Source organism: Thermobia domestica, chromosome 1 (assembly GCF_964235325.1).
Source record: "Thermobia domestica chromosome 1, izTheDome1.hap1.1, whole genome shotgun sequence".
Taxonomy (NCBI): Eukaryota; Metazoa; Arthropoda; class Insecta; order Zygentoma; family Lepismatidae; genus Thermobia; species Thermobia domestica.
The window spans coordinates 186,493,562-186,508,836 of NC_137454.1; the positions used below are offsets into that span (position 1 = coordinate 186,493,562).

The 15,275-nt window shown below is 35.9% G+C and overlaps 1 protein-coding gene across 3 annotated transcripts in view; it reads left to right on the top strand.

Annotated features, from left to right (window-relative positions):
* The window catches only part of LOC145691901 (N-acetylglucosamine-6-sulfatase-like), a 265,742-nt gene extending 255,345 nt beyond the window's left edge, over positions 1 to 10,397 (top strand). For 2 of the 3 annotated variants that reach the window (XM_081767223.1, XM_081767215.1), the window contains exons 9-10: positions 5,333 to 5,449; positions 9,796 to 10,397. In XM_081767223.1, coding sequence (XP_081623349.1) covers positions 5,333 to 5,449; positions 9,796 to 9,942 — 264 coding nt within the window. In that variant the 3' untranslated portion in view covers positions 9,943 to 10,397. The remainder of the gene's footprint in view (positions 1 to 5,332; positions 5,450 to 9,795) is intronic. The other variant, XM_081767209.1, reaches the window with a different exon arrangement.
* The last annotated feature ends 4,878 nt before the right edge of the window (positions 10,398 to 15,275 follow it).

The following is a 15,275-nucleotide window of genomic DNA, read 5'->3' on the forward strand; positions in this document are numbered from 1 at the left end:
ATTTCAACGCGCACTGTTTTGAATTCGAGAAATCGTGGAGTGGCAATTTATATCAGCGTAAAGCAAGTCATATATGTAATCCAAAAACACACATCTCATCAATGTGCAATGGATTAAACACACGGTATAATTCCCAGACAGGCTCTCAACAGAATTTTTAGATATGTTCTGATTTCAAAAGTGTGTCCAAAGTAAGCAAAAGTTAAGCCTTGACAACTGTGGACACGGAATGCTTTGGCGGGAAGTCTGAAGTGTTAGGAACCGCCAGTTCCGTGGTTCTTCGTGCTCGGAATAACTTGCGATCACGGTATATTTCACTTTTTTTTTTTTTTTTTTTTTAACCTTTAAGCATGTAACAAAACATCGCAGTTCGCGTTATTCCACGCGAGAGGCCGGGCGGTAACTAATACTTCTGACTTCTCACCGAAGCATTCCGTGTTTACTGCTATCAACGTTTATTTTTGGCTAGTTTAAACCTCCCTTAAAGTCAGAATATACCTTAAAATTCTGTTGAGTGCATGTCTGGAAATTGTACCGTGTAGAGAATCCCCTGCACACCCACTGAATGTTGCTGATATATATATATATATATATATATATATATATATATATATATATATATATATATATATATATATTGGATTTCACATGTATGACTTGCTTTATGCTGATATGACCGATGACAGCAGCTTTGTCTCTAACACACCAAATCATCACTTTAGGGTTGTGCAGAGTCTTTCGTGTAAATTCTTTGGGATTTTCAGACGCCCAGTAACCGCAGTTCTGTTGATTCGCAATGCCATTGAGATAAAAGTGAGCTTCATCGCTCATAAACAAATGGAAGTTGTCATTTTGCTCAAAAATTGTCTTCACCTCATGTGCACAATTCAGTCGCTGTGCATAATCACTGGGCTTCAACTGTTGCATAACGACCAATTTGTATGGGTGAAAATACACGTTTAAATGCAAAATACATCTGACCAAACGAATGCTGAGGCCAAGTTCAGCATGTCTCCGTGCTGATCGACGCAGACTGCGCAGTATGGTTTATCTGACTCTTTCCACATTTTCAGGGTTACATGTCGTTCGTGTAGTCCCTGGTGGTTTCTTTGTTCATTACCTTATCTAATGTATGAAGTATTTTAACACAATGTAGGATGGTATTACAAGTGGGAACAGATTGATTTCTATAGATATTTAAATGCCGACGAAACTCGCCCTAAACTGTCGTGATAGACCCGTTATTTTTGGCGAAACTGTCATAGGCAAAAACATGGTGTGCTATCGTCCATAGCTCCATGAATTAATCTGAAAAGAAAAGAAGATTACAGAAACTAAAATAAAATAACAAACAATAAAATGCTATGACTTCACGAACCTAATGACACCTATCCCACATCTGCTACTCTGCTTAGTGGAGAGTTTTAACCATTTAAAAAATGACCGCCCTCTCTGGCCCACCCTATACAATGCAAGCGTAATATTCAGCAAGATTTCATATTTCAGTGTATTTTAAATAAACATTAGTCATAAAATTTATATTTCCAGTATGAAGGATCATAGATCGAGTGTTAGATTTCAGATTATGTAACTATGTGATTTATGTCGTTGTGTTCACCTGTTTCCAAGGATTCTTCTTTTCCTCCCAGTCTCTCATTTAATTAACTGTTAGATGCTCATTTGCTTGTCTTTATTAACCATCTCTCTCAGCCTATGATGTAAAAGTAAAGCGGTCTTTTTATTTTCTCTCTTCAGGCTTGCATAATAAACAATAAATAAATGTACATAAAATGCACAAAGCGCATTTAAACAATAATTAAGTTTAATAATAATCAAACCTTTTTTTTTTTTTTTGCAAGGAATACAAATCCTCGTTTATTCATCGTTTATTCATGACTGCTGTGGTTGAGTATAAACGATATACTTGTTTAAGGGGTTTGAATTTATCCTTTTATCCATAAAAATTTCAAACACGAGTTAAAGGATAAAAAGAAACTTTCTTAAGGACATGTTTCATCAAATCAGCTAATTATTTTTACGAAAATTATCGTTTTCCTTTTACTTTCCACTTTTTTTCATTATCGCATTACAAATACTATATACAAACTTCAAATCGGGATTTAATTTGCAGCTTATGTCTTGATCAGAAAATAAAAGTTTCTTTAAACTCTGAACATTTTTAGTTATCGTATATATATATATATATATAATATCGTATATATAATATAGGGTGACCGCATGATTATGTTACAAAACGTAAGGTATGATTCCTGACACGGAAACAAGAAAAAAAGTTCAAATAAACTTTTGTCCAACGTACATAATTTCGGAGCTACAAGGTGCCGAAAGCGTGGGAAAATAACATTCAAAGCTCTATAGCTCGACTATGGTGAATGATAGAGCTAATGCGGCATAGTCACGTCAAAGACACCAAAGCTGCTGTATTCAAAAATGCTTAGGTCGAGATCGTGCAATTCGTGCACAAGGGATTCCCCAAAGGAGCCTAGGGATTCCAGGATAACCTGTCAAGAAAGATGGGTCGAAAACGATACGGATGAATAGCTGTCCCAACTGCTAGCAATAATGCGTCTGTACTAAGTCGATATCTCGCACAAGCACAAAATGGCGAACAGTTTTATACGTGCCATGTGTGGTTGCATAACGTGCACTAAATAATAGTGGGAAACATGAAAGGAAAATGTGAATAATTTGGTACAAATGGTAAATACATGATCATTAACAGACGCTTTTAATAAAAGGTAATAGTCATGAAACGTTCTAAAATGTTGTAAAAGGATCACACTATTAAAGTCTTTCTTCCATGTAGTTTTGTCATTGATAGCAAGTAAAACTAGGGGAGAAAACCGGGGGATATGGGTGCTTTCTTCCAGGCAGAAATCTTATTTTATTTGATGATACGAGCCGAGGATACTTTTTACGAGAGGGGGATTTTTCCGCCATCCCATGTTAATTTGACCACTGCCAGAGAACAACACTAAAATATTCGTTTCTTATCATTAGCCGTAATGTGCGTTACCCGAACATTGAAAAAGAACAAGGAAAAACAATTTATCAGGACGTTTGTTTTAGTCGCTGCTTCCGATGTTTTGCAGGACTGATTCCGAGATTTTGCCTAGAATGCTTAACATGTTGTCATATTGTTATCGTTTAGAAGATATTTTGTTTTCACAGACGGTGTTATCACCTGAAGTACGCCACAGTTTGCAGGTTCGATCCTTGTAATTGGCCTGCACGTTCCCCAGATTTGCTTCCACTTGATTTTTTCTTGTGGGGTCATGTCAAAACACTTGTCTATGAAACGCTTATAGACAACGCAGAAGAACTATTAGCAAGAATACTCGCTGCCTGTGATACTATAGGAACAGATCCTGAGCTGTTACAGCGGATGCGTCAGAACTTACTGCGACGCTGTAACGCCTTGTCCATCACCTATTGTAAGATAATTGGGAGATTTGTCTCGTTTACAGGTAATTGATGATGCTCTTGGCTACATTCAATCCTGCAGTAAAGTGTTGATTGATGACATTATTCCCAATTTTGTGACTTTTGTTTTTAGCTAACAACCTCTTTTGCATTATGGTTGTTTCGCTCACTTTGGTTTATTTGTTTTCAATGAAAACAATACATGGAAGAAAGACTTTAATAGTGTGATCCTTTTACATTTTAGTACATTTCATGACTATTACCTTTTCTTAAAAGCGCCTGTTCAATGATAGGACAGCGTAATATCATGTATTTACCATTTGTACCAAATTATTCACATTTTCCTTTCATGTTTCCCACTATTATTTAGTGCACGTTATGCAACCACACATGGCACGTATAAAACTGTTCGCCATTTTGTGCTTGTGCGAGATATCAATTTAGTACAGACCCATTATTGCTAGCAGTTGGAACAGCTATTCATCCGTATCGTTTTCGACCCATCTTTCTTGACAGATTATCCTGGAATCCCTAGGCTCCTTTGGGAAATCCCTTGTGCACGAATTGCACGATCTCGACCTAAGCATTTTTGAATACAGCAGCTTTGGTGTCTTTGAAGTGACCATGCCGTATTAGCTCTATCATTCACCATAGTCGGGCTAAAGAGCTTTGAATGTCATTTTCCCACGCTTTCGGCACCTTGTAGCTCCGAAATTATGTACGTTGGACAAAAGTTTATTTGAACTTTTTTTCTTGTTTCCGTGTTAGGAATCATCCCTTACATTTTTTATATATATTGTTCAGTGGCGGTTCTTGAGGAAAGTCAAATCAGTAAAAATTTAAATTTTATCCCGACCAGCTAAGGGAAGAAAGCTTACCTAATGTATCAATACTATTCTATTCAATACTGTTGTCCATTACGCAGGAATTAGTACGTGAAATAAGCTTCCTTTCCTTAGCTGGTAGCGATAACATTAAAATTTTTATGGATTGACTTCTTAAAAGCCGCCTCTGATCGTGTTTAGTTGTAGAAGCTTGCTTTCAATCGTTTAAGCTATTTCTGTATGTGTGTATACAATACATTTCTCTTTCAAATGCCCTACCCCTTATTCCTAATATAGTTGTGTCAAATGTAGTTGCACGCTCTTTGTCCTTTTGAAGTCGCTCCAAGCCTGTATACGAGGGATGATCCAAAAGTTATGTAGTGCAAAGGTTATGGCTTAAAATTAGTATATTTTTCCACATAAACTCCTAACAAGTGGATATATTTAGTTTATTTTTTTCTAAATCCTGAATACCCTAGAAAAATATTTGTCTTGACCTTCCCAAAATACTTCCACAGAGGCCATCACCTCTGTATCATCTGCAAATTTCTTGCTTCCGAGTTTTATGTGAGCCGAGGAAAGAGGTAAAATTCACTGGGCTGCAGAATAGGCCAGGTGTTGGGCAGTTTGAAGCCTTGACAAATGATTTTTAAACAAAGATACTTGATGACAGCTCTCACTTCGTCTTTGTTCATTTCCGTGTTATCACGTCGACTACTCATGTTCGAATAAATGTATCTCCCACAAATGATGGCCTACAATATTTATATATACATGTTTTACTAAGAAGTATTGCGAGTATAGAGAAGCGAAATTATTTTACTGTATTAGATTTTTACGTGTATTACAAATGTCTGTCATCACTTTTGGACTACCCCTCGTATCAAAATATATAATCTCGCGATCCAAATAAGGAGCATCTAAAGGAAATTTTTAATTTTAACATGGCAATACTAATTTAGACAACTTCTAGCTGCCCGTGGGATATTTGTGCCGGATGGCAATTATTGAAATAGGTATTCTAATAACATAGAAGTAAATTTTTGATTTTCTTTTAATTTTAGGAGTGTACTCTACAATCTGCTTGTAAATGTGAAGATTCGAGGAACAACACATACAATTGTGTCCGTCAGCTTTCCGAAACGGAAAACAGTTTATATTGTCAATTTTATGATGATGAGGTAAGAATAATACTTTCACAAGCTATAGGATAGTTCAGATGTTTCATTGATGATCATTTACAAAATTTAACTTCAAATTTGTAAGATAGACTTACAGATAAATATAGATATAGATACGTGGATATAACTTAATCCCTGGAATACAATATATTCGCAGAAAATATGTATTCAGAATTATACATTGGAAGCTGCAATTGCATCTATACACTTGATTTGTTGGTGATCATTTCTGGATGCCCGGAACGCTTTATTTTGGAAATAATTTTATCATATTGCTGAGTATCTATGAGTTCAGAGAATCTCCATTCTTTCAGGACAGGTTAATTTTGGAAACAAACAGAAGTCAGAAGTATTAAGTCGGCTTAATAAGCAAGATTATGTAAATTAGTAAACGCTTTTACGATCAAAAACTCTTGAACGACAAGCGGCATAAGGTTCTTGATAGTCATTTTTAAACTGAACTTCACATACAAAATTCTCGTTTTAAGGGATAGAAGCGGTTGGATATTGCAAAATGTCCGTAAGTGCCAACACTAAATCTATCATTCACATTTACATGAGTTGGATAAAAAGTGATATCAATATTGTTATAATTCGTACCTGGCATTATGCATAGAAGAACAGCTGTTGCATACCTTCAATATAATCGTCTCTCATCTTTGTCACCTACTGCCACGTGTGTGGAAGGTGTCGTACACTGTCAATCGTCCTCGGTGTTCCACAGGGACCACCATTATGGTATGGATAATGGTTTCTCTTGTATCGCAGTGCTTTCCGCAAAGTAGTTGCTTCATTTTGGCAAAAAGGTCGTAATCGCACGGGCTCATATCATGTGAATATGGCAGATCATACAATATCTCCCACTGCTACTGAGGCAGGAGCTCCATCACAATGTTAACCATGTGACATCGTGATCATCGTGACATTGACAGAGTGCAGGAGAAAGATGTTGTTGCAAGAAGTTGCAACCCGCGATTCGCCTGCCCTTGAGATACAGCATGGTACAGGATGACCCTATAGATATCGTAAGCCATAATGGACATTACTTTCACACCAACACCGTGTGCACGTTCTTTGGGCGAGGGAAACCAGTACGTTTCCATTTATTATACTGCCGCTTCAACCGTGGCTCATACAATTGAAACCAGGTTTCGTCCATAGTAACCATCGTTCCAAGGAAATCTCACCCTCCCTCTAGTGGCGGTTCAGCAATTCTTGTGTAAGTGCATTACAATGCCATTGTTACACGTCGATGATTTGACCTAATATCCAACGTGCTGCAGTTTTTCGGAACCTAAGAATGTTCTGAAAAATGTGTAAATCTTTTGTGGCATACGCCCACCTCCGCTGCTAACTCACACGCAGTCCATCGGCAATCTGCATGCAGCAGGAAGTCAAGGAGCTGAATTGTACAATTGGGGGTCGTCTCAAACGAGGGCTATCTAGAACAGTATCCCTATCTTCACAAAACATTTTCAACCATTACGTCACCGTACAATACGGCAACGCTGCATCACCACACGCTTCACAAAGTCCCCGAAGACATTGTTGTGCATTGCGCTTAAACGCCACTTCAACGCGTGAGCACATCCACGCATACTGTTCGTCTTTCCGAAACGTATTCTTATTGCGCTTCCATATTCCTCCTCTACTTCACGGCACTGCTGCTTTTGACTGAATAACATGAATTACCACTCACCACTTCCTCGTCTAACATTCCCTTATCAGACGTACAGTGCTGAGACATGCCCCTCTGAAGTGAGAACAATATTGCTTAACTTTTTTACCCAACTTATATATATTGTAAAACAAAGAGGAACAATACAGGCTGTACTTTTAATAAAGCACACTCCAATCCGGCAATGTAAAATAAGAGCAGTTAAACACACTGGTACTCAGGAAACAAAGGTAAAGCCATGAAGCAATAAGAAGAATGGGTCGTTGCATTCATCCAAAGTGACAGCTCGCCAACTAGCGGTCAGATCTGTAATAGTGTCTCGTGTCCAGTGTCGTCACAACTTCGTTCGTGAGGAGCAAGAGTTTTCAAAATGAATCGATTGCTCCAGATTTTGTCTGTTATTTCATTCATTCATGTGTATTCATTTATATTGAACTTACTCAATATTTCAAACGTGTAAACTCTCAATGCATTGAAGAAGATTTAAAATGTCAGTAATAGAACTACTAATGCGAAGGTAATCACAAACGTTCCAGTTTTCGGAGAAAATAAACACAAGTTCGATCTAGTGAAAGATACAAATTCTTGAAGCCCATTCCTAGTGTACGCGAATTTATAGGTCACTAGCAGCGTTCACCCCGCTTCGCTGCGGTCACCCCGGAACGCAATAAACTTTGTTACTTAGATAATTTTTACTTTTTCGCTTTCAAGTGATTTATAGCGCCTGTCAGTTATGTTAACCCGCTGAGTCACAGGGTCATGCGGGTTGCATATAAATACGTTTATTTTTATACCTATGATGAACTAATAACAAAGGATTTGTACGTATGGACACCTGAATGGTCAATTATCTCAAGACACTGGTAATTGAAAATTAAAGTGATATGATAAAAACCATCTAGGGTCCACATCCTAACAACCCCCCAAAAATGAAAGAAATCGGTTCAGCCGTATTAGCGTGATGAGCGGACAAAGGATTTTTTTTACGTATTGACACCTGATTGGTCAATTATCTCAAGACACTGGTAATTGAAAATTAAAGTGATATGATAAAAACCATCTAGGGTCCAAATCCTAACAACCCCCCAAAAATGAAAGAAATCGGTTCAGCCGTATTAGCGTGATGAGCGGACAAAGGATTTTTTTTACGTATTGACACCTGATTGGTCAATTATCTCAAGACACTGGTAATTGAAAATTAAAGTGATATGATAAAAACCATCTAGGGTCCAAATCCTAACAACCCCCCAAAAATGAAAGAAATCGGTTCAGCCGTATTAGCGTGATGAGCGGACAAAGGATTTTGTGCGTTCTCTTTTATATATATAGATATGTGTAGCTAGAAATATTCATACAGTGGACATAAAGTTAAGTAGCTATAGCTCACTCATCCGTTCACTATAAAATTCTTATATCCTCCTGTTATTGGGTTCTAAGTATATTAAAAATAACATAAAGTTATTATTTCAATGAATTGAAAAATTAGGAGTTAATGAAATTGTAGAGTACAATTGAAAAATGACATTTAAAGAAAGAATAAAGATCAAACAATTTTATTAAAGTATATACAGGCACACCTCATGTCTACATCTGTACTATAGATTCTTCTTTATGACTTTGAAAAAGTCCAATCTTCTTTTAGACAATTGGATCTTTCAAAAGCAAATTGGGAATTGCTTAGTTTAATTCCTCACTTAAGCAGCCCTTCTCTTTTCTTTCACAACACAACGAAGAAATTGTTGTACGGTACGGCTTATGGAGTCAAAAATGTTTCTGAGTCTTTCAAACTACTTACTCTTGTTTAAACTACTATTAAGGCTTTACCAAATCATTGCTTTCTAAGTGTTTTATTTGGATTTCTGTCTGCTCGGATTCAAAACAAATTTGCAATATTGTTATAGTTTATTCAAGTAACATTCAGTACCTCATGTAAACAGATACACGTGGTAATTGTTTCACTTTATTGGTTAAAGAGCCTTGGAACATCCATGCGGCAAAAGAAAATAGTCCATTGTCAAATAAGCTGTTTTTTCAATGTTTTTGTTGCTTGTAAGGTTCATTACCTGAAATGCAATTTCCTTACAGTTATATAATAGAAACAACACGGTGTCTAAGAACCAAATTGAATTAATGTAATAAAAGAGAATACGCATGCGCAGAAAGTGGCTTTTGACCCACCTTACGCGCGAATCACGGTTTACAGTATGACTGCGTGCGAGGAATATGTAAAACACCTACAGGATACAAGCACGTGCTTCTCGAAAGAAGCGCTGACCGATAGCCAATCATCCAATGACTGGCGGAGTAATACCATTCTGTAATGTTTACATTAGGATCAGAAGGTTCGTTGAATGAACTTTAGGTAATTACCTGCAATTTGTAATGCAGCACCCGGAGAGCTTTTGATCTGATTTTCATCATAGGTATTTCTAAACTTTCGTACGCTCGCCCGTAGTAATTTATTTAAGAGGGTATATATTTTTTTCTTAATCTGCTTCCAAACTGGGAAAGATTGTAAAAAAAAAATCACAAACTACAAGGAAATCACGTAAATCAGACCATTTGGAAAGGTAGACAATTACTTTTATTAAACTTTGCATATTGTCCATAGTTCTTTATAGGCGTTAAGATTGTCTCGAATAATATTTTGCTTTCTTTCTTTTTACAGAATTTTGTTGAAGCCTATGATTTAGATGCAGATCCATATCAGTTAACCAATGTTGCAAAATTCTTAAAGAGAAACTCGAGAGAGAAATATAAGATAATCATGAACTATCTAGAAAATTGCCAGGGAAAATTTTGTCATAAGATATGACGTAAAGTTATAGATAAATGAAAAGTATTTTAAGACGTAGGTATATATTTTTATGAAAATTGTTCTGTATGTAAATCTAAAGTGAGAATAAAAGACCATTGTATTGATTTCTACAAATAGCTTTTTTTTAGATTGTTATTGAAAGAAAGTTTGTTTGTGCTGTTTTACTTACCTATTTCAGTAGAAGTTAATTCTATTGTTTACTTTTATATTTAATTTGCACGTAGTTATGGGCTATGTATGTAAAATGTAATTTTTAAGTTAACTTTATCATATTTTATTATTTTAACATGCATCAAGTGCAGTATCTATTTTTAAACGAACCTTTGAAAACATTTATTAATAGATTGTACTGTATTATAATTTATATTATATTATTGTAAATATCTACAAGAGAAATAAATACATATAGAATAACCAGTGTAATATTTACTAAATTTTGATTAGTAGGGATATTTATCTCATCCAAGAATTTTGGTAAATAATAATGTAATTTCTTCCTAATAGAATATCGTCTTTTTTTGGAAATTATTGCATTTGAAATTATTGAATAACGCATTTGGAAATTATTGCATTATTGTATTTATTTTGCATTATTACATTTATGCTGAATTCCTCATAAATACACAGTATTACTCTGATTAATATGGGAAACGTATTATTTAGAAAATTCTACCTTGCAAGATTTTTTAGTACCAATTTCAACTAGTAAATTTTACAAAAGGCAACGATTTATATAAAATTAATAAACATTTTGGTTCTGGTGTGCTCATTAATCAATTTATTATTATTATTCGCATTTTGGAAAAATTTTAGTTCTAGTTTTTACTCACTCGAAACTCTTTGGAGCTCAATAAACAAGTTTTTTTTTCTTTTACTTCGCTTGTAACATAATTTCTGCCTGAGTCTTTGCCTGCATTAATAGGATACATATGTGTTCTGAGGAACACTGCAATTTTTTTATATAATATTTAAATTCAAAGCTGAGCAGTGAGTCGTTAACTTAAATCTTTAAAACACGCACACTAGCTGCACAACTAGATGGATTATTTTATTATGAGGCATCGTTCGTGAGAGTTAAAATGGAATTCATATCATTACTTTATAATAATTTGAATTTCTGTAATAACTATTTACTAAATGTGTAAATTTTTGGCAACTTGGAAAGAATTTATGTATACTTTAAAGGATTTATTGAAATAATAACTGACTTTGTTCATTTTGAAAAGAAGGATTCGCAATTCAGGATTTTTCTTTTTAATGGGAAATTATCTCCAGTACGATTTGTCCTATATTCATTGAAAATAATATTTTGTTTCTTTTGGCGTGGCTGTAAGTTCAAAAAAATGCTGTACAAGAAATTGATTAGTTCATTTGCAGACAATTCCTTCAAATGTTCAGATGACTAGGTACAGTATGGTGTTTTATTTACTTTCAAACCAAGTTATTCCTATCATTTCTATAGAAACTCCAACTTTAAAAACACTATTGTGATAACAATTTATCTTTATTTATATTTGTTCAAGCGGGAGCTGTTTGTATCTCAGATTTCAGTAGACAAGTCAATGCAAAACTCCGTGTGTTGAGAGAAAGACATGACATTCTATGATTTATTAAATAAGTTTTCAGTAGGTTTAACATTCTACATACTGTGTTAGGTCTTCCATGTATTCAAGTTGCTAACAGGGAAGTTTGGTGTTTCTGATCTCCAGTTCTATTCCCGGTGGGAAAATGGAGTTATTGGTAATAATAACATTATGATGAGACAATTGAGGAGCTACTTAAATTCAAAGATAGGGAAGTACATCAAGTAAACCAGGAATAATGGGAAAACGTGCTGTCTACATATCATTATCTGGCTGGTTGGTTCTATCTATTATTACACTGAATTGCCTGGGATTTTAGTTTAGTTTATATTGTGTTGATTATTCTTGCTCTAGGTCTCATTCTATTAGCAAGATTGACCCCATACGAAGATAAAATTATTGGAGATTATCAGTGCAGATTTAGGCGAAATAGATCAACTATCGATGAGATATTTATCATTCGACAAATACTTGAAAAGAGATGGGAATAAAAACCCCGGTACATCAGTTATTTATTGATTTTGGAAAGGCTTATGACTGGTTAAGAGGAAAACTTTCTACAAGATTCTTACAGAATTTGAAATATCGAAAAAGCTGCTTAGATGTGTTTAAGCTAAAGCATCCGAAAATCAGTGTGGCTATTACTTCTCCCGCTATGGAAGGCTTGTCAGGGACCTAGAAATATTTCATTAGCTTCTTTGTCAACCCAATGTACACAAATAACGTGGGTTCCTGTCACCACTGCATGGCGCGTCCTCAGGTTGCGGATCGAGGAGAAGGCCTCTAGATAGAGGTTAACTGCGAATATACTGAATAAGCAGTCGCGGACAGCCGACTAGGAGTGGTCCTCCAGCTTGGGGGTTTGGGTAGGGCTAACAACCTCATTATGTAAAAAAAAAAAAAAAAAAAAAAAAAAAAAAACACTTGTTCAGAAATATTCACAAAAGCCTCGGACAAGGACTGATAACTTGGCACGACCTCAGCAAAAGAAAATGGACATGAGATTTGGAACATGGAATATTAGGAGTCTTTATAGGGCAGGCGCGTTAAAATCCGTAACAAGGGAGTTAGAGAAATACAGGATGGACGTAGTAGGAGTTCAGAAAGTTAGGTGGGAAGGAAATGGATCTGAGAATTCCGGAAATTTTACGTTCTTTTACGGGGAAGGAAATAAAAATCACCAGTTAGGAACGGGGTTTTTCGTTCATAAACGTATATTACCAGCAATTAAACGGGTTGAATTTGTTACTGACAGGCTTCCTTTTATTACTCTTAAGGGACGGTTGTGTGATATTATTGTTTTAAATGTACATGCCCCAACGGAAGATAAGGATGACGATATAAAAGACAGTTTTTATGAAGAAGTGGAACGGATATTTGACCAACTCCCGCGATACCATATGAAAATTCTATTAGGGGATTTCAATGCGAAGGTAGGACGAGAGGATATTTTCAAACCGATTGTAGGGAACGAAAGTCTGCATAAGGAAAGTAATGACAACGGTGTTAGACTCGTGAACTTTGCAACATCCAAAAACCTAATCGTGAAGAGTACAAAATTCCCACATCGCGACGTTCATAAATACACTTGGACATCACCAGACGGGAAAACACATAATCAAATTGATCACGTTTTAGTAGATAGTAGAAGGCAATCTAGCATAATTGATGTCCGGTCGTTTAGAGGGGCTGATTGTGATACTGACCACTACCTGGTAGCAGCGATAATACGAGAGAGGTTATCGTTGAATAAAGGTAATATTCATTGTCCGAAAACGGAGAGATTCAATTTAAAGAAATTAGAAGACAGCCAGGTAAGAGAGGAATACCAGATTGAAGTTTCGAATAGATTTTCGGCTTTAGAAGATTCGGAGTGCACTAGTGTTGAGGATACCTGGATTGAAATTAGAGATAGCATTAAAATTTCAGCAAAAGAAAAATTGGGACACGCGGAAATACGTAGGAACAAACCATGGTTCGACCAGGAATGCATAAAACTAGCAGAGAAGAGAAAACAGGCAAAATTACGCTGGCTACAAAATCCGAATGAAATGACTATACAAAATTTCGCAGATATCAGGCGGGAAACTTCCAAAACTTGTAGAACAAAGAAACGCGATTTTCTGAAAGCTAAAATTAAGGAACTTGACGATAATAGTAAAAATAAAAACATCCGGGACATGTATAAGGGAATCAACGAATTTAAGAAAGGCTATCAACCTCGTGCTTATATATTAAAGAAATCTGACGGTACAGTTCTCACTGACACGGATAGCATCTTAAATAGATGGAAAGATTTCTTTGACGATTTGCTTAACACGCAACCAAAAACTAGTGTGCGTGGAGAAAAGGAGATACACACCGCAGAACCGTGTATTCCAGAGCCCAACCGAATAGAAGTAGAAACCGCTATAAAGAAATTAAAGAAACACAAATCTCCGGGTGTGGATGAAATTCCGGCTGAGTTAATTTTAGCTGGAGGCGAAAAATTGTGGAACAAGATACACAAACTCATTCTCCTTATCTGGAACAAGGAAGAATTGCCTCAAGAGTGGAAAGAATCAATCATTGTTCCAATCCACAAGAAAGGCGACAAAACTGACTGTAATAATTATCGAGGCATTTCTCTTCTATCAACAACCTATAAAATCCTTTCAAATATTCTGTTAGCAAGACTGACCCCATACGCAGATGAAATTATTGGAGATTATCAGTGCGGATTTAGACGAAATCGATCAACTATCGACCAAATATTTACCATTCGCCGAATACTCGAAAAAAAGTGGGAATACAATACCCCGGTACATCAACTATTTATTGATTTTTGAAAGGCGTACAACTCGGTTAGGAGAGAAACATTATACAACGTTCTTACAGAACTTGGAATACCGAGAAAGCTAATTAGATTAATTAAGATATGTTTAAATGAATCCCAAAGTAAAGTCCGAGTAGGAAAATTTTTGTCCACGAGCTTTCACGTCGAAAATGGCCTGAAACAAGGAGATGCGTTGTGGCCATTATTATTTAACTTCGTTTTGGAATACGCTATAAGGAAAATCAAAGATAGCAACCAGGGCTTACAGTTGAACGGTATTCACCAGGTTATGGCATATGCTGATGATGTAAATTTAATAGGAGATGATAGGAGAACAATAGAAAGAAATGCAGAGATCTTATTAAACGCTTGCAGGGACATGGGTTTAGAAGTAAATGCAGAGAAAACTAAATACATGGAAGTGCGTCGGGACCGGAATACAGCAAATTATGGATGCGTTAGAATACTAAATAATACTTTTGATAAAGTGGATAGTTTCAAATATCTAGGATCAATATTAACAGAGGAAAATCATATTCACGGAGAAATTAAATGTCGATTAAAAGCAGGGAATTCGTGTTACTATTCGGTTCAAAATCTCTTGTCGTCTCGAATTCTGTCGAGGAATTTGAAACTTAAAATATACAAAACGATAATCATGCCTGTTGTTTTGTATGGCTGCGAAACATGGTCACTTACTCTGAGGGAAGAACATAGACTGAAAGTATTTGAGAACAAGATCCTGAGACGAATATTCGGACCCAAGAGGAACGGGAATGGGGAATGGCGGAAACTTCATAACGAGGAACTACATAATTTATATGGTTTACCCAACATTGTTAGGGTCGTCAAGTTTAGGAGGCTTAGATGGGCGGGTCATGTAGCTAGAATGGAAGAAAGTAGAGACGCTTTCAAAGTCTTGACTGGAAGAC